We start from the raw sequence: 19,239 nt of genomic DNA, 5'->3' as shown, positions 1-19,239 counted from the left end.
AAGTGAGCGGGCACGGAGTTGTTCCTAATACCGGATTCGCACCTTACCCACCGAACCGGTCATTGTTCGGCAATGCAGCTGGGACAGAAGCCCTTTCAAATCTTCGTCTGCGGTTGCATACCCCGCGCTGATCATGAGCTCCTTTCGGGAACAAACTTTTTTTCAGGTTGTGTGCGTGTGCATTTCAATGCACAAAGAATTTCCCCTGCCGCCACTCGGAGCAAATGGCCAGGCCGGCGAGTGGCCAATGGTATATACAGTATAATGATGCTTGTTGTATCCAAATAATTCGCCCGCTTTGAAAGGCACCTACATGTTCCTGAGACTTGCACAGCGCAAAGATTTGCCATAACGACCCGCCGCAGAGCAGATGTTGGGCATGGGATACCTACCTAGTCTGGTCTAGGTAATTCTTGTCGGGCAGGAAACCGGATTAGACCGTTGGATATGGGGATCGACCGGTGAGGGTTCATGGAAGTTACGGGAATACAGGTGGAGAGCACTGCGACATTTTCTCATGGAGCCGAGTGTGGCCACGATTGGAATGCTCCGCCCTTCACATTGGGACCGTATATGGCTGCTCGGCAAGCCGCAGCTCAACAGATTCCTCATACTCCCAATGAAATTTCATCGGGACGAAAACTGCACACATCTTGGAGTCTGAGAAACATTGTCTCGGGTAAAATCAGACCATGAGCAAGAGATTCATACCACTTCTTAGATTACACGCCACTCGTCACAATGAGGTAAGGGTAATGCCGAGCAACGAACATGGGATACAGGAAGAGGTTGGAGTCGTGATGTTGCCTTAAGCCAATCAAAGACCTCCGAGGAAGTCAGGCGTGGAAAAAGACTTTCAGTTTGCGGAACTGCTGAAGTAAATCTGTGAATAGGTGCGTCTTATGCTCTGTGGCATTCGATGACTTTAAAAATACACGTCAAGTAGCACAATATATCAGTGATTTGCCGAGACGAACGGGCCGTGGCTGTGTTGCTAACGAGGCCTCGCCCAAACGCCCCAAGCAACGCATTCATCCTCCGCAACGTCTTTGCGAGGGTCTCCATCAGGCAAACACACCATACCATAGTATCCGGCCGGGGCAGTCTCTCATAATATGGTGCCGAGGGGACTAGCAAACTATTAGGCAATCTGTTCAGTGCTAGAGGCAAGAGGATAGAACAGAAACAACTCATAGAGCCAAGTTGTACGAGTATTCATCCTCCATGTTCTGGCTGATCCAGAGTACGGCCGAGCTGCACCATTCCCCAACGGTCAGTTCAAGTTCTGTCTCGAATATACCTAGTAGTAAAATGCTGCAGCAGAGCAAGACGTACCTCAGCCCAACAAGGGCATTTGCAACCACATTCTCCACGCCCATAAACATCTGGGGCATGCCCAGTCCCGGCACGACATATCCGAGGACAAACACGCAGACGCCGCCCGCCATGCCGCCCGCGAGGCACGCGAAGCCAAGGAACAGCACAACGCGCGCCTTCCACGCCACACCCGAACCGCTGTAGCTGAACGAGTCTGCACCCAGGCGAGACTTCTCTACGCTGTTGATGATGAGCATGCCCAGGCTCGAGAAGATGAAGGGCAGCCAGTCGACAAAAGTGACGTGCGTGTCGGACGGGTTGAGTGGGGATTTCGACCAGACAGCAGCGTCTAGGAGAACATAGAATGCAAGCGAGAACTTCAAGATCACACAGCGTCAGTAGAGTGTCGATGTTGAGTCGTTGCACGTTATCTCGGAGGAGGAGTTCCTGTTGTCGGGGACAAAGAAAGGGAGTCCTGCTAATCCATTGTGAAGCTGGATTGCCTACCAGAGCACCCGATGCATAAACCCCCGCGTTCCTTGCCCACACGCTATTGAGCCATTGAGGCCTACGAAACTTCCAGAGACGTTCTTCTTCCATAGTTGGCGATTTGGGTCGCGGATGAACAAGATTCGTTTAACAGAGCCGTGAGCTGCACGTATCGAGCAGATAAACAGTCGATGGGCCCGGCGTCTCCAGATTAATGCAATGGGTTCGTGCTATGTTTTGTTGTGATGAGTCGACTGCCGGCTGTCGCGTTTGGGATGAGTGTCGTCGTTTGGACGTCACAGTGGTGACGATGTCGCGCCACGATAAGGATAACTGAGTAGTAAGCGGCCGTGCACTGGTTGGACATGTCCAGTCATTACTCAATAGCACATTCGCTGCATCACGTGATTCATCACGAGGTTGAAATAAGCTCGCTCGATATACTGACCATCAGCATCGAGAAAGTCAATTAACTACAAGGGCCAAGTAGTCACTAATTCACGAATACCTATTTAGGTCAATGCCGAGAAATTGGCATTTTGATGCAACAGCAAAGGAAAAATTCTCACACTTTTCATACCCCCATTCAAGACACCTTGTCTACCTAGTACACGCGCCGCAAAACCAAGGGTTACACGCACTTCGATGGAACTAACCCTTGTTTTTACCCGCTCAAGTTCAAATTGCGATTCATCCAGACAAATCTCATGAACCAAGGCTATATTAGACTTCTCAAAATCAGACGTAAAAAACCCCATGGCATAGCTTTGAAAAGCCCATAATTGTAATATATTACAGGAAAAGCAGCTAGCCAGCAACACCCTCGTGCCTCTGCAGCCGCCTCTTGGGAGGCAACAAGGCCCACCGATCAGTCATTATATTGGCCAAAGAAACAGTAGCGGGGTGTGACAAGTACTGAAAGCTTGTCTTAAAAAAATAAAGAAAGACAAAATCAAGGAAAGAGTAGTGCTGGACTCCGCTGCCTTCTCAATGCTGTATGTATCAAATGGTGATGATAGGCAAACCACAAAACGCAAAGCCGATCTAACAAATACCTGCTTTCGAACAAACGCCTCAAACTCCGGTCAACCAGGTCGTCTTTTTCACATCTCGGAAACCCCACGGGCCAGCGGGGAAGTGCCGAGGCTAATCGTATTCCAAGAAAAGGCCCTCTCAGACGAGTGAATCGCTCTAGATGTCGATCGTCTTCATGGCCTCTTCTATTACGGCAGGTTGTTTGCCATTGGCCTTGACCGACTTTCCATTCGCTTCAGTCACCGTTGTGACAGTCGAGACGTTTGTGGGCGACGCTGTGCCGTTCGTCTCTTTGGCATGCTCGCCGTTCGCCTCGCTGTTGGCCTCGCCGTTCTTAAGCGCCTCGAGTCTTGTTGCTGCCGCATTGCTGCTGTCCTCGGTGCTGACGCTCGGTCGTGGGGTGTCCAGCTCGAGAAGGTTTTCCTTGTGCTTCATTGTACCGTTGGTTGCAAGAGGACTGCTGGGAAATCCAAGCTCAGAGTCTGGAAGAGACGTCTCTTCTGTAACCCTGGCTAGTGGGCTCATCTTGCCGTATCCTGGCCTGTTCGGACTGACAAGAGGTGACCCGATGCTCAAGCGCTGTAGTGGGCGTCCCCTGGGCTCTGCGGGAGACTCAAGCTTTGGGCTACCGTAGGGCGATGCGACTTTGGGTGAGACACCGCCAGGAGCCCCGGGACCCATCGATTTCCTCTGCGCGGCACGGCGTCCATATTTCTGGTCGGTTCGCCATCGAAGAATATCGAAGTACGACGGTTCGACGCGGGAGGCCTTAAACTCCCGTAGTTTCAACTCCTTAGTATCCTCGTCGACCCACCATTTGCCGCTATACATGTCATCCGCAACCGTGGCCAAGAATGCTGACCAGGACCGAGCAATGACATATTTCGTATCGTAGTCGCGACCAAAAAGGATAACCTGACCCCAAGTACCAGCGGGACCCGGTGCAAGATCAACAGCCAGGTTGTTGCCGCCCCAATCTCTGACCAAGGGAATCCAAGCTGGGTGAGAGTACACTTTCTGAATGCTGTTGGGAGGAACGCAATCCTGTTTGGAGAGGAGGTCCTGACGCCAGTTGACAGCCCTGTTCGGTGCCGGAGACGCCGAGGACGAGGCCTCGGCCCTCGATGAAGATGCCTGACTGCTGCTTCCGCCGAGTGCCTTGGAAGGCATGGCCGGGCTTGGCACCCTAGTGTCCAGCAGAAACTCGTGGTTCACCTTTCTCCAGTTGTCCCATTCCTGCACAATCTCTTCGCAGTCGAGCAACATACCACTGAAGATAATCCCGGTAGGAATACCAGGACGCTCTTGTCCGTCATGTATCTGCAATGACTCTCTGACATCCATTGGTAGGGAGCAATCGAGTTGATGCTCGAGTTCGTTCAGATCGTTGTTGGTGCAGCCCTCGCAAACTTGATCGTACAACTCCGGATAATGTTCCTCGGCCCACCTGTCGATGCGATCCCATGAGTGTGATACGGGAGGCGCGGGAGGCATGCCATCCTGGAATGACTGCATCGGAATTTCTCCACTGGGGCTTTGTATTTCAAATCCATCTTCTGTAGTCCGCTTCGCACTCTCGCCCCTTAGGCCAGGGGAGTATGGTCTGTTGATACCAGGACTGAGGAGCGATGGTGAAGACAGCGATGCACCTTCATAAGCAGTTCCGGTCCTTGTAAGTCTAAGACCGTCTTCTATGTAAGGTGAAGAAACGTCGGCTCGCGATTCCGAAGCGGTGGCAACAGACGTCAGGCCGCCAAAGCCGCCTCCCTGACCAAGGGGAACGTGACGACCTGTGCGGTATGGGGAGTCGTATCCAGAATCTAACAAAATGTCTAGTGTTAGCGATATACAAGAGGCCGGGAATATTCTATGTTCGTGTTTTCGTACGTCTATCATAGCTGGTCATTGTATGCCAGAATGATTTGAAGAGACCACCAAACCTGTGAACACAGCCAGCATGTTAGTCGTCTGGTACAAACAATAACCGGATGCGTTGCATCAAACCGGGTCTTCACAAGACAACAGAAAGAAAAAAAAAAAAAAAAAAAAAAAAAAAAAAAAAACTCACGAATTAGACATGTTGGACGACTGTTTGCACGGTCGACAATAGAACTTGGTTGTTGTTTGTATCGAATCGTGCGGTCGAGGGTGCGGGATCGTCGGCTTGTGTCAGCGGCAGACAAGGTCGCGGGCGCAGAGACCGAAATTGGTTTTCCCGAGCGGGCGGGATGGGATATTGAAGGTGACAGGATTTTCAACTGAGACGAGACTTGTTTATTAAAACAGATTGTTCGCGGGGGGTTTCCTACTCGTGGGATCCCAGGCGCGATTAAGAATGGTTGATAAAAAGTGGTCGGGCTTGAACGAGAGACGTAAACAAGTAGAAAAGCCGGTGGGCAAAAAAAGAAAACAAAATAAAAACAGAAGACGCGAAAGAGCTGCCAGGAGCGTTTGATGAGCCAGCGTCGAGATACGGAATGCGACTTTGGTGGGAAAGAAGCCAAAGATGAATCTTTATCGACGATGGCTGGTTGCCGCAAGTCAAGTCAAGCCAAAAAAAGAAAAGGAGAAAAGATGCACAAACCCCGGTAAGTCCCCAGTGATGTCTCGTCAAGGAGCCTGGCGATGGGCGGAAATCACAGGAAGGGGTGAATTGGAGATTGTCAGGAATGACCCACTTTGGTTGGATGAGTGCTAATCTCAGTGCCGACCGTTGTAAAGCACGCAGCAGCACGGACCAATAAAAGACAGGGTAAGACAGCACCAGAAGCACCTTGCACATCAGCCACGACGACGCCACAGCTCGAATACTACGCTGCGAGCGTCGGTTTGACTGCAGGTGGTAGTGACGTAGGGACTGGTCCATTGATTAAATAAATCAAGTCCATGGTAATGCAATCAATAGAATGCTCAGTCATTGGATGGATGTGTCGTTCAATTGCTTGAGTATTTTCGTTCATGCTACGGTTATCACAGCAGGCCATTCGGGAATAGTAGCAATGCTAAATACAGCCTGCAGTATATCCGTCAGATTGGTAGCCTGTGGAGGTTGACCTTATTGGTGTGTACCTTACGGTCTGTACACCACTTCAGGCACGTTGCCTAGGGCAGGTACCTGTTTTCCTGCCTCTACTTACTGTATCCTCCAAGTAGATATCTGTAGACTTTGTCTGTAGCACGCGGCCTCGTTGCAAGCCACACCCGGCTCTTTGTCGGTCATTGGTCGCTAGAGCTTGCCCTCAAAACTCCACCCCTCCCGTCAATGTTACCTCGATCTTGGCTTCTCGCCAACGTCACTAAACCAAAATTTTCAAATCAACTTTGTCCCCCACCACATCGGGCGACAGGCAGTCAGTTCTTTTTCTGTGGGCTTTGTCATCATATGATCCAGTCTTTGTACGGAGATAATCCAGTGTGATCTACATCTCATTAGCAACACTACGTCGCGTCAGGAAGGCTCTTCGTCTCGCCGATAAATGTAATGCAATCGAGAAAGCCAGCTAGGTTCTGGTGTGGTCTGACACGAAAAGTCTGAAAATCTGCGCAGATGTGGAATCGACCTCCAACATTCACCACACCGCAACGTGCAATTCAGGGGCCGGTTCAGGGGTAAAACGGCAGGGGATCTTCTCGTCAAATAGACGGCGCAGAAGGCTTAGCCTCAACCGAGTGAGCACAAACGCCTAATTTTAGCGCCCGGACGATTAGGTCGTCTTCTGGACTCTGAGCTACGAATATTCGATGGCGGCTCTTCTTCTGCTTCAAGGTCGCTTACTGTATTTACAATTGAATCCCATTTATAAATATCCATCTTACCTTAAAGTAAAGTTAGTGGTAGACACCTTACCAAAGTACTTTGGACCTTTTTTTTTTTTTTTTTTTTTTCAAATTCAGATTGAACTACGCTAGAGTGTTTCATCCCGCCACCCAAGGCACCCTTCTACAGCGCCAATTGATTTATTTTGTATCTCGGACAATCCTGTCCTTGCTTATTTCTATTCTATATTAATTTCTGGCGGCCTCTTTTTTGTGCTGTTGAAGCGCTGTCCTGCCTTCCGTATTCTGCAATAAGTCTTTTTTTATATAGCGCAATTACGAGGTTTCTTCTAATTTAATTGATGCCCTTCGTCGTCTTCTCCTCACTCCGGCTTGACAACCATTTACTTGATAGATGTTTGTTTCGACACAATGATTTGCGCTGCACAAAACATCGTAGCGTAACTGGAGAAATTGCCACGCGATTGCAGATCAAAGTCCTATTCTGGTTCTAGTCGATAATTTGACTGCTTTTCATTGATTGGTTTCACGGATGCATCTCTGTGTTCCCCTCAGGCGAGTCCACAGAATACAGCAGCCTACCGGAGGCGACCTGCCGTGAATATGAGACCTCCTCGGGATTACTTGAGAACAAAAACATGCTGATAAAATAGTGGAGGTGAGGCGGGAAAAAAATTGAATCGTGGTGCCGTGAACGACGCCATGCATGGCTGTTGAACGCCACGGTAGCCCGTGCCACCCGATCTCAAGTAGATCATACAGTGACAATGGCATACTGCTTTCTGGTTAACACAGTTTGCAAGGCAGGATAGTCTCCATACTCAAGTACTCTAGCATCTTTCTTAGTACTTAAAAGTACATAACGTCCATGGGCAATATTACTGTACATTACGCACTGACCCAACTATTGACGATTGCTCTTTAGCGGCTCAACCTATGAAATCTACAGCATAGATCTTGGGTTATATTTCTAACATCGAAGAAACAATAAGCATTATTGCTCCATTGACCATAGTCAGTTTGCGCCACTACGATTTCTGATTGTCTGCTCTGAATTCAACCCTTCAGCGGGGCACAAAGGCTTTGCCGGGGCAGGCTTGTCGTCCCTGGCTGGCAAGTAGCACGCCCTCAGGCACTGTGCGCTTGCTAGGAGATGGACCCCGACAAGCCCAAAATCAATTGCGCGCCGATCCCAGACCTTAGCTCCATGCTATCTACAGCGCTTCTACTACAGTATGCGATGAAGCTTAGATCCCGAATCGCCAACCTACCCATTGATGAACAAAACGGTCGCCGGGGCATAAATCCACTGTCGAGCCAGTTCATAAATCAAACGTGACTATTGTGCAGATCCCGATCGCCTTAGGCTGCACTACCAGTTGACACTCCCCGGCTTGCACCATGTCGGCCCATGCTACGTTTCAAGTGCAGCCGATATCGAAATTCGCTGGGCAAAGTGAGCCTGTGCGACGGCCTAAGGTGAATTAAATTTGAATCATCACCCTGCCGTGCCCGGGGTATATCCACGAACTGAACAACCCAAACCCGCTACAGGAGTTCGCATGCTTTTCCTACGATGCCGACCACAAGTTTCGCCTGGACGACAGCTCAATGAAATGGTATTACCCACCCCGCCTGGGGGCCGATCTGTCGGAAGGGTTTGAGAGCTTTGACAAGCTGGACGAAGGAGCATCTGCCGAGCATATAGACAGTCTGCTGCAGACCATTATAGCCCATGAACAACTGACTGGGAAGAAGATTGATGCACATGTGGTAACATGGCGTGGTATTGTGACTAAGGTGAGGTGTAGCATATTTGATCTGGCGATGGGTTCAGAGGTCTGCCGCGAGGCTTTGACTGACAGGCAGAATTTGAAAGTTGATGGCCTCGCCTTACGAGGACCGTGATGGGTATGTGTTTTGTTTGAGTGGCCATTTCTTTTGTGACAGTTGATATGTAGATGTACAGGACCAGGAGGCATGCTGATTTTTTTTTTTTTATTTTTTTATCAAACTCTCCCCCATGGCAGATTTGACCTCAACGCAACTCTTTACCAGGTATATGTTTCTCTCCACCTTTAGACCCCTGCGCCAATTCGCCCAAAGTTGTGTGGTACTAACTCTCCATCCAAGAACTGTGTGTATGTGAAGGCGACCCGTTTCCACCTAACAATGACATGAAAGGTGCTCGACCAAGCCTGCTAACCTCTCTTGGGTCAGGAAGCTTCATAGAAGAGGATCATGCCTCCCGTATGGAGTCAAAGAAGGCTCAAGATGCAGAGCCGTGGAAAAGTCCAATCCCTCGTGAAGTCATGACCTTCTGGGGTGAGTGAAGCGCCGATACATGCCGCACCATTCGGCGCAATACGTACTCATCAGTAGCAGGGTACAAGTTTGAGACATTATCAACAATACCGAGACCATGGGGTGAGACCTCTCGTGACTATATAGAAGGCCGCGAGCAACAGCCAACCAACAATAAGGAGCAGTACTGCTCGGTTGTGCGTACCGGAATCGGCAAAACTATTCTCTGCATAGGAGGCGAAGTCGACGCGAGTGAGCAATCAGCCAGCGCTCTGTGATGCCGCCGTGATTTAATAGTTCTAACAAGACTCAACTCAAACAACGCTTCTAGTCTGGGACTCGAAGCCATCCATGCCTGGCCCAATCAACTGGGTCGAACTCAAGACCTCTGCAGAGGTGAGAAACGATCGTGACGCCGCAAACTTCGAGCGGAAGCTGCTCAAGTGGTGGATCCAGAGCTTCCTCCTGGGCGTTCCCAAGATCGTCGTGGGCTTCCGGACTCGAGACGGGCAGCTCACGCGGGTGGACGAGATGGAAACCAGCGCCATCCCGGCCAATGTGCAGCAGCGAGGGAGGTCCTGGAACGGCGATACCTGCATCAACTTCTGCTCTGCGGTGTTGGACTGTGAGTGCTGATGCTGACCTCTGACAATACCCGCTCAAGGCCATCAGGCTTGCTGACAGCTTGGAAAATCAGGGATTCGATCAACCATGGACGACGACGGTGTGTGGCGGATCCGGAGACGGGCACGATCGTCCGTCATTGAAATGTTCAAGGTCGAGGAAACTGGCCACGGGAGGGTCCTGACTGATGATTTTATCAACTGGAGGATAAAACTGTCCCTTGGCGTTGAGCCCCAACTGGAGCAATAAGATCGACGTGGGATATACCTATCTCTGCCATCTACAAATCCTGGTGTGTCCCTGCAGTCTTGTGGCGTCATCTTCACCAACGTTTGAATTCGCGGTGAGTTTGAGCAAAGTTGAAACTGATCAGTTTTCTATACCCTCTGTAACAGAGGCTGAGCTACCTATCTAAAGTATCTACGTGCTACAATGATCAAAACAAGTCTCCAACGTGAAGGCCAATGGCAAATGCTACCGGTAACAATACAAAGCAAATCCTACACTCCTGCTAATATGCGTCAAACAAAAAGAGAAAAGAAAGGAAAGAAGAAACAAAGGCATTTAGAAGGGTTCCGCCTCGTCATAAGGCCACAGAAGACATGGCATTTTAATCCGGCCGTTAAGTGTCGTAAAAGGTTATTTCCCCCTCATAGTCGTCATGAACCACCCGCCTCACTGTCAGGGGCGAGAATCATAACGAACGGATCTAAACCCGTCAATGCTGCGTTTTCTCGATAATGCTTGGAATGCGAAAAAAAAAGAGCAGCGATTCAAGAAAGCTGCGCCACTGGAAAGGCCCAAAATTATAGAACCACGTGTGATCAGCCAGGCAGGCCTTGCCAGGCAGGCCTTGCCAGGCTTATTAAGTCAACGAGTTGTTCTGGTGGCCAGTAGGACCTCGGAAGGGAGTATTCTCGTCTTTTTGGGCCCTTGCCTACCCGAATTGGAATGCTACATTGTGTCCAAATCTCTAGAGATCAGGCTCGGCAGCAGCACTGAAAGCCGGGAACCTGACAGCCAAACCCTGAACCCAACGCCCATAAAGAACGTCAGACAGCTGCTTATAGTGCTCCATGCCAGGGCCTAGCTCTTTGCCAGGAAGTCTCGAGCGTAGGGTGGCCATCTTCAGATCATGCGCCCGCTCTCTATCCTGTGCGCTGGGAACTTTGGTTGGCGATCCAACGCCGTCCACAGAAGTCACATTGCTTCCTTGACGCCGCCTGTGGCTCTTGAGATGAGGATTGGCTTGGCTAAGCACCAACTTGGTCGGGCTGGGCTGAGGAGTTGGTTGAGCGACGGCCGCAACAGGCGGTGCACCCTGTGGCGTGCCGTCACGGGTGGCAGGCTTGGATGGCGGGGTGATAGAAGGCAGGAAGGCGTTGCTCAACCTGGTGTCCTGTGATACGGCGGAGTTAAGGTTTCGGAGGAAAAGATACAGGCCATCGGGATCGACCGCGTTGAGGTGGCCCAGTGCGTCCGCGAGATTCGCGATAGCCTCCCGTTTCTGCAACGTCGAGGTCTGGGCGTGTAGCTCATCCAGGGTTGGCTCGATAGCCTTGGAATGCAGGCGTCGTCCGAGGATGCCCTCCTTGCCCGAAGGCTCTACCGGAGTGACGGGGATGATGGAACGGCGGTTTTCGTCATTAAAGCTGTCAAAGTTCGTATCGAGAGGTGACACATCTGGCATGGATCCGTCCGAAGGCACACGCCGGAACAAGCGCATAGTCGACCCAGAGTTCCCAAAAGACAAATCAGGCTGCAAAGGCCTTTTGTGTATGATGACTGACCCTGTCGGTGAGTGGTTGTAAGATGGGTACTGGACGGCAGATGGTTGACGCTTGGCGGCTCGCCTGACAGTTCCGGGAGCCGGAGAGGAGGGTTGCAGCGGGCCATCTTTCACGTCAAGTCTGCGCATGGCCTCCTCGGCAGCAAAAATGGACGAAACCTTGCGAGACCTGACAGTGGCCTTCTTTGGTAGGACCGACTTGACTGTGTCAAAGACCCACTCATCGGAGGCGTCCTTAGGGGAAATTGACTGCAACGTTTCCTGGTAGTAGACAGGATGTGATTTGCGGTTGCTCTGGGCGTCGAAGCACTGACGGCGCTGGATGAGCTCCTGCAGTGCTTCTGTCTTGCCAGCGTTTCTGACGAACTTGTGCTTCAGGAGGTCCTTGGCCGTGGGACGCCGATCTGAGTCCTTCACCAGGCACTGGGCGACAAAGTCCTTGAACTCTTTGCTGTAGTTGCCTTCGAGTCGTGGTGGAGGCTTCTTCGGGATTTCGAACAAGGCCTTCATGGGGTGAAGCTCACAGTTTGGCGGTTCGCCCATGGCCAGCTCAATCGCAGTGATTCCAAGTGACCAGATGTCGGCCTTGAAGTCGTACCCAGCCTGCTGAATGACTTCCGGAGCCATCCAGAAAGGAGTTCCGACAAAGGTGTTGCGCTGCGACTTGATATTTGTGAGCTGTGCGGCCACACCAAAGTCTGCCAGCTTCACGTGGCCCTTGTCTGAGAGGAGGACATTAGCTGCCTTGATGTCTCGGTGAATCTTCCCTTCTGCATGGAGATACTCAAGACCCCTGAGGAGCTCCCGGCAAACAATGGCTATGTGACCTTCGCTGAATAATCCAGGTTTAAGCTACAGAGGTGAGGAGTTGATCTTGGGTTAGCATACTGTAAGCATTTAGCAAAGCTGCATCAAGACCGCAATAACTTACCAGGTCAAGACATGACCCTCCACCGAGGTATTCCATAACGATCCATAGTTTGTGACCCCTGAGAAAGCTAGCCTTGTACTGTGTCACAAAAGGACTCGCGCAAGTACTCAGGACGGAGATCTCCTGCTGGATTTCTTGGATGTCATCTTCGCTCGATTCCAAATCGATCTGTGAAATGGAAAAAAAAAAAACAGCTATTAGAACCGGAGCTCGACGTAGCACGAGGGTCTTTGTTGGTGGTGGTTGCGGGATCCAAGGAGGGAAAAAACACACATGCTTGATGGCAACAGTCTCGCCTGTAGCTCGTTCGATAGCTTTGTAGACGACACCAAAGCTCCCCTCTGTTGATAAGAAAGGTAAAAATATTAGTATCTAGTCAGTCACTTTCTCCCTCCGTGTCAGAAAACAACATGAGCACGTACGCCCGAGTTCCTCGAGGACCTGGTAGTGGCTCGCGAGACCTCCGTCGACAGCCATCTTTTGATTCTGTGTTCCTCTGATGAACTGGGCCCGGCCCAGCAGCAACACTTGACCGAGATCTGGCCTAAGATTGTCGAGCGCGCGCGATGGCGCAGAGGAACGTAGCAGCCGCTCGGCTTAGCAGCAGGGGAGCTATAAGACGTCTGGGTCGAGACAAGGAGGAGGGTTCGAATTCGAGCGATGGAGAACTGGAGTCGCGGGTGGGATCGTGACTTTGGAAAATTTCAGATTTTGCGAGGGTCGAGAGACAATAATTGTATATCAATGAGCTGTGCGCCCGGATGATGGAGTCTGGATGGCAGGCGCACGAACGGTAATTAAGCTGCTTGTTTGGATTCGCGCGGAGCTTGCACGGGCCCGCCTGTGTCTGCCCGGCAACCCGCTAGATCCCTGACCTTGGCCTAGGGAGCTGGGGTGCCTGTCTGCTTGCGGGAAAGCAAGACTACCCCTGGTCATGGGCTTTGAGATGGATTGAGTTTTGGTGAAGCCGCTGAACAAACAGAACAAACATGGTCGTTGAGGGGAGAGTGAACTGCTTGCAAATTTCATTATCGGCGCGATTTTGGGAGAGAAGGAAAAATACGATGCAGAAATGGCAGGGCGCCGACCAATATTTTATTCTTATTCTTGCAGCTTTCAGCCATCCCCGAGATGTCTAGCACAACCTGCAGCTGCATTCCAACGCCAGTGCAGCTTGCAGGCACTGTAAACCCTGTCCGCTCCATTTCTCGGAGGGCGCGTCTGACAGGTCGGGCTTCATTCTTTGTTAGTTGCGTCACTTCCAAGCCATCGCGCGCGAGGCAAACAAGACATTTATTTACTTGGGTTTAGTGGGATTGACGGAATGAATTGTTTCGAGTACCAGTACCGACTGGCTGGACCTAGAGTTGAATTTGACATTTCAAATGAACATCCTGATCTACTCCGGAGTAGTCTAATGTATATGGTCATCGGATCGTCTCGCGACGTACCATCACAAAGATCCCTGATTAGACTCGTTTGTCTTTGTCTTGTCTCTTGTGTTGAGTTACTTTGTGGGTAGTGTGTCGTTCGTCGCATCCAATTGCTCTTAGCGTCCAATTCAAACGGGGCCCTTGTCAGCCGGGGATGGGTTGATTGCCCCTTGACCCCTCACCCACACCCCGGTCAGCCTGGTCAAAGCTCCCGTTGCCATGATGGCAACGGCTAAGTAAACACAGAAAATGGCTTGGTTCGTCCACCGCTTTTGGGCTCATACTTGGGCCACAATCCTGGTCCGGTTCAATGTGGGCTCCTCGTCCTTTCGCCAAAGCCTGGTAAACCACCTCCACCACGTCGAGCGAGCCCTGCCCGGTTGTTTAGATCATCTATCCATTCGTTCGTTCGTTCCTCATGTGTTGTACCGTACGTTGGATTGATTGATTCATTCGTTCCGCAACCGTTGTGGTTGCTTTTTGTTATCTCCTTGGTTTGGCAGCATTTCTTCTCTCGGTCCGCCTGTTCTCTAAGCTACCTGCTCACCAGTCAAACCTGGTCAAAAACGGACGAGCCAGCAACATTGGCTGCTTTCAATCTGAACGACCAACTTATTGACCTGCGCAAGCTCTGTCACGCGATATTCCTGGTTGGCTAAAGTCGCCAGCCAGAATTGTTTGCGAGTCGACCGCGCAAACTCCAGCGCCTTTCTGGTCTCTCTCTCTTTCGGCAATTTTACTATCCCACACAGCTTGATGAGATGGCGCCAGCACCACCGCCTCTACCGACGCGGTTCCCGTGCTGGTGCAGAGCTGTATACTCGTGGGGAGGAGAGGTAAGTCTGCAGCTGGGAATACCAGTAAGCTTCCGCGTCAAGCATCAAGTCACTTACCCGTGCCGCAAACGACCATAGTCCAAACGTGACCTAGGGTTTATCGAGGGTGATTTGATCGAATGTCTGAACGCTGGCGATGGTTCTTGGTGGACGGGGAGGCTACGAAGGGATCGACGCATGGTCGGCGTCTTTCCCTCCAACTTTGTCGAGCTTCTTCCAGATGACTTCCGGCCCATGAGCAGATCCACGAGTCCGCTTCCCCAGAACAACACACCAAGTCCCAAAGATACGCCCCAAAAGTCCAGGACATTTCGAAAACCGTTCGAGGCCTATGCAAAAGCGCCGCATTACACGACAGCAAAGCAGCCCGAAACGTACAAGGAGAGCCCTACCCACTCACGCGAAGCTTCTGCCACTAGCATCGCAGCCAGAGCTCCCAGTCCTGCGCCGCCTAGAGCTCACCAACAAAATTCTTATCGTGCCGTCAGCCCAGCGCCGGCCCACAGATATGACGATATGAGGAGAGCCGCGAGCCCTGCCCCATCACATCGATACAATGACATGAGGAGGGCCGCGAGCCCTGCGCCCGCACAAAGATATAACGACATGAGGAGAGCTGCGAGCCCTGCGCCATTACAGAGATACGAGGAAATGAGGAGGGCCGTGAGCCCTGGCGGTTTTGATGCTTTCGGATCAAGAGCACCCTCTCCGGCGCCATCAGAAATCGCTTACAAGCCTTATCGGCCATCGGTGGGCAGCTTCGATTCCGCGCAACAACTCAACCTGCAGGATGGCCCCGAGTCTCCGCCCCCGCCAGCACCTCCCCCTCACCGACATGTGCCACGGCACAACTCAAACATGTCGTACGATAGCCGGAATGGTGCAGGTCTAGAAAGGCATGGCTCGAACCTCAGCTACGATAACCGACAAGCGGGCCTCAGCAGACACGGCTCAAACGTACAGTACGACCATCAGCAGCCGGAGATCGACGGGAGCAGGCATGGCTCGAATGTTCCATATGGTCTGCGTACGACTGGTTACCATACCCCTAGGGCTCCGTCTCCATGTCCTCCATCACCAGGTCTGGGACGTGGCGGGATGACGCCCTCCCCTCTTCGGGAAGCTATGGACGGCGTTATGGAACAACTGGGTGCTCTCGGCCTACCTCCTCAAGATCCATCACCAGAGCCCACTCCCTTCGACCCCTGGTCCCCCGAGTCCTTCGATATGGTTCACCAACAGTCGAGAAGACGCAACCACAAAAAGGAACAGTTGCGGCCCCAGACTTCTATGGGGATCGCGAGAGCCGACTCCGGGTATGAGACCTATAGCGGAGGCTCATCACAGGGAGGCAGTCAAGAGAACACTCTTCATGATATGGGTCATGACCCGGACGAACTTGGACTTCCACAGCTGAGCAACTATGTTGAAAGGATGGAGACACGGCTGAGAAGCATGCACAACCAGAGTTCTAGTCGAGTTGACGACGAGGTGGCTCCACCACCTCCGCCCAAGTCCCAGGCTTACGACCGACCAAAGTCATCTATGGGAGGCAGCATCCATGGGTCTTCAAGCCAAGCTGGAAGTCAGCCCAAGCTCCGACATAGGAAGTCGGCGTATGACGTCGGCAGACAAGTACTGGGACGGACATTTACCACCAAGACGAATTCGACCAGCACATCCTCAGGAAACCAGAGCACAACGACACAAAGTACAAGCCACAGCTTGATGAGCGGGGTGTCTGCTGGAGGCATAAGCGCTACCAGTGCGGGAAGCTTGGCACGAAAAAATCAGCACCGAAGAGCTCAAAGTGCTATGAGCATGCGCGAGCCGGAGTTGGATCGGCCAGAAACCCCCTTCACCGGCGTGACTTACCACAGCAGCCATGCATCCGATGCCCAGGTGGCAAGGCCCAAGTCACAAGTCGCATATCACAACGACGACCCAATGGCAAACATCGGCGGCCTGGGAGGATTGACGACACCCAAGACAAAAAAGTCCAACTTTTTCAGGAAAATATTGGAATCCGCCAAGACTGGAGTCGCAAGCACTCGAGGCAGCATCGCAACGGCGGGTGCAGGGTCCATGAATACGCCACGAGGCCGCTCAACGCCCAACGGGTTTGGGGGGATCGCAGGGGGACTGGCCGGACCCGGCGCTAAGGGAGATGCTGCAAGGGAAATGGGCCTTGGAGCAGGCGTCGACTGGGTACAGATCCGTCGAGATGTGAACCGATCGAACACGCTGAGCCGCAACGAAAGAAGCGAGCGACGTGAGCGCTGCCAGATGATGGACTACCCAGCTTTGGATCCCGTGGACGAGCTTTACGGCAGCATAGATGGGGACGAGGGCGCAGACGGTATGCCTGTGGCGGAACCAATGGACTATGCGGCCATCAACTTGAGCCAGGTGGACAAGAATTCGCGCTTCATCAGCGGCCTACCCCCGACCACAACCTCGATAACCTTGGCGACAACCTATGTTTGTAGGCCATATCGTAGCGACGTGCAGCGGCTGCGGGCCATCTTTACTTGGGTATCCGAGAAGATCTGCTGGGAGGAAGATTTCGAAGGCCAGATCGATACCAGGCGATCGATAGCAAGCAAGCGTGGCTGTGCCGAGGAATACGCCGTGCTAGTATACGAGATGTGCGCAGCAGTCGGGATACACTGCGAGGTCGTCCGTGGCTACCTCAAATCCCCTGGCGAGGTACCCGAGATGGGACTGATGCCACGGTCAAACCATTGGTGGAACGCAGTCCTTGTGGACAATGAGTGGCGAATGATAGATGCTTGCCTGGCCAGTCCTTCAAATCCTCAACGAGGCCTGTACTCCAGCGCAGGCAGTGGTGTTGCAGATCCCTGGTGGTTTTTGACACGACCCACCGAGATCTGCTGGACGCATATTCCGGAACACCACGGACAGCAGCACATATGCCCGCCTGTGGCTCACGAGATCCTCCTCAACCTGCCATGCGCCTCTCCGCCATACTTTCGAAACGGTCTGCATCTAGTGGACTACAACACATCGTTGACACGGATCGAGGATCTCGAGATGGTGCATGTCAAGTTCACCGTGCCAGAGGATGTAGAGGTGGCCGCTGAGGTTGAGGTGCGGGCCTTCTCGAGGGACGCTGACGGCGACTTTTTCGAGTCCGGAGACGTGGTGAAGAAGCGGGCTCTGGCGCAGGCTGACTGGGTTGGCGGAGCGAAACGATACACGGTCAAGGCGCTGTTGCCCGGCGATGAGGGCACCGGAGTTCTCAAGGTGTACGCAGGAAAGAGGGGCCTGATGCACAGCATCAAAGACATACCGCATCCGGTGGCGTTTGCGGTGCCAATAATGCATACCGGGGAGAACCCTCCGTACGAGTTTGTTACGCGGCACCCGACGCCGCATGCGCAGAGGCACGACATATATGTTGTGCAGCCCCAGTGCCAGCGGCTGGCGCTGAACAACACGTTTGTGTTTGCGATACGACAACACCCCAGCTCGTTGGGGACGGGGTCCGCGATGACGCCATCCTCTAACCCAGGGGGCGCATCGCCAATACCGTTTGCAAGACCGGGCTCGGCGATGAGCATGACCAGCTCTAGCGCAGCAGGATCCATGCCCAGTTCGGCATCAACCAACGGATCTGGGGTGGTGAGCGGGAAGAAGCCGGCCAAGTTGGCGATCCAGACGCCAGGCGGCAAAATCCTTAGGCTCATGAGAAAGGAAGAGCGAAGAAACGGGGCAGTGGGCGTCGGCGGCAGGACTGCCGGGTCTGACGAGGACGTGAGTGACGGCGGTACATGGGAAACGATTATAAAGTGCAGTGAAAAGGGTGTTTGGCGTGGGCTTGTCCTGGCAGATAGGACAGCGAGATGGTGCGTGTTTGCCGAATGGGTTTGTGACGGCTGAACGGACGATTATTCCAGCAACTTCTGGGCAGATCGCTTACAGACGCACCAACGCAACCGGCACCGGTTTGTATGAATACCTTTTCGACCGGATAATAGGCTTGGGATCAGTGTTATGACTACTAGGATGGAGGCCAGACATATCTTTTGGGAAGGGCCGGCGTTAATAGGGGGGGCAAAATCCTTTGGTGTTTAGTCATTTTTATGTCAGTCTTTTTTTACTGCTTTTTTTGGCTGAGTATTGAGTGCGGAAAGGGGTGGTTTTGATACATTTTTGGAAGCATTTTTTGTTTGTTTGCTTTCAATATCTTTTTCTTTTTTCTTTTTTTTTTCTACAGTGCTGCAGGGGAATTTGCATTGGGACTGGGCGTTTCGTTTGATTTTGAGCACACGCAGGTTGTCAGATTGAATCTAAATGTTAAATCCGTACTTAATGAGTTGAACCTTTGTATCTTTAAACACAAATATAGTGTTCCTTCTTTGGTTCAGTCGCCGTATCCCAGATTGAAACGCAGTTAATTAACATTGTAGCGTATGAAGTCTCATTCGTTTTCGCTGCTTCAAGAGGTGGATCCCAAATCCTGTTGTGGGGACAAGCACGTGCTCCTTCACAAGTACAGTTTCAGATCAGACTAGAAACAGTCGGAACCGACCGGGCGTCTGTTAAAGGATCATCATTAAATTACATCAATTCTCATAGCATTTTCTGTCGCAATTCCTCACCTCTCCACCTGGCGCTGGTCTGCCCTTTGTAACACTTGCCATATATCATAGCAGCTTTTTTTTTTTTTTTTTTTTTTTT

General features: G+C 51.9%; 6 protein-coding genes across 6 annotated transcripts in view; 2 read left to right on the top strand and 4 right to left on the bottom strand.

Annotated features, from left to right (window-relative positions):
• Positions 1 to 1,190: 1,190 nt before the first annotated feature.
• On the bottom strand, positions 1,191 to 1,917 carry PpBr36_04446 (uncharacterized protein; the record flags this gene model as incomplete). Its single annotated transcript, XM_029891606.1, has 3 exons — positions 1,191 to 1,254; positions 1,336 to 1,694; positions 1,825 to 1,917. 3 exons carry the CDS (start codon positions 1,915 to 1,917, stop codon positions 1,191 to 1,193), a joined length of 516 nt encoding a protein of 171 aa, XP_029749694.1.
• Positions 1,918 to 2,997: 1,080 nt separating this feature from the next.
• PpBr36_04445 (uncharacterized protein) lies at positions 2,998 to 4,781 on the bottom strand (the record flags this gene model as incomplete). The annotated part of the gene is made up of 2 exons (XM_029891605.1): positions 4,729 to 4,781; positions 2,998 to 4,661 (listed from the first exon to the last, which is right to left on the bottom strand). Exons 1-2 carry the CDS (start codon positions 4,745 to 4,747, stop codon positions 2,998 to 3,000), a joined length of 1,683 nt encoding a protein of 560 aa, XP_029750358.1. The 5' UTR covers positions 4,748 to 4,781.
• Positions 4,782 to 8,019: 3,238 nt separating this feature from the next.
• PpBr36_04444 (uncharacterized protein) lies at positions 8,020 to 9,795 on the top strand (the record flags this gene model as incomplete). Its single annotated transcript, XM_029891604.1, has 7 exons — positions 8,020 to 8,097; positions 8,173 to 8,418; positions 8,498 to 8,529; positions 8,843 to 8,943; positions 9,004 to 9,174; positions 9,254 to 9,547; positions 9,620 to 9,795. The coding sequence occupies 7 exons, from the start codon at positions 8,020 to 8,022 to the stop codon at positions 9,793 to 9,795; spliced, it is 1,098 nt and encodes a 365-aa protein (XP_029749468.1).
• Positions 9,796 to 10,519: 724 nt separating this feature from the next.
• On the bottom strand, positions 10,520 to 12,743 carry PpBr36_04443 (uncharacterized protein; the record flags this gene model as incomplete). Its single annotated transcript, XM_029891603.1, has 4 exons — positions 10,520 to 12,187; positions 12,267 to 12,434; positions 12,540 to 12,607; positions 12,689 to 12,743. The coding sequence occupies 4 exons, from the start codon at positions 12,741 to 12,743 to the stop codon at positions 10,520 to 10,522; spliced, it is 1,959 nt and encodes a 652-aa protein (XP_029750354.1).
• A 1,717-nt stretch (positions 12,744 to 14,460) lies between these two features.
• PpBr36_04441 (uncharacterized protein) overlaps positions 14,461 to 19,239 on the top strand; it is a gene marked incomplete at both ends in the record, with an annotated part of 6,163 nt that continues 1,384 nt past the window's right edge. The window contains 2 exons of the mRNA XM_029891601.1: positions 14,461 to 14,535; positions 14,614 to 18,404. Of these exons, the coding sequence (XP_029750356.1) occupies positions 14,461 to 14,535; positions 14,614 to 18,404 (3,866 nt within the window). The remainder of the gene's footprint in view (positions 14,536 to 14,613; positions 18,405 to 19,239) is intronic.
• The window catches only part of PpBr36_04442 (uncharacterized protein), a gene marked incomplete at both ends in the record, with an annotated part of 2,584 nt that continues 897 nt past the window's right edge, over positions 17,553 to 19,239 (bottom strand). Inside the window, one exon of the mRNA XM_029891602.1 lies at positions 17,553 to 18,381. Within this exon, the coding sequence (XP_029750353.1) occupies positions 17,553 to 18,381 (829 nt within the window). The remainder of the gene's footprint in view (positions 18,382 to 19,239) is intronic.

The sequence above is a fragment of the Pyricularia pennisetigena genome, chromosome 6 (genome assembly GCF_004337985.1).
Source record: "Pyricularia pennisetigena strain Br36 chromosome 6, whole genome shotgun sequence".
In the NCBI taxonomy this organism is placed as follows: Eukaryota; Fungi; Ascomycota; class Sordariomycetes; order Magnaporthales; family Pyriculariaceae; genus Pyricularia; species Pyricularia pennisetigena.
This window is presented reverse-complemented; position numbering and strand designations above follow the sequence as displayed.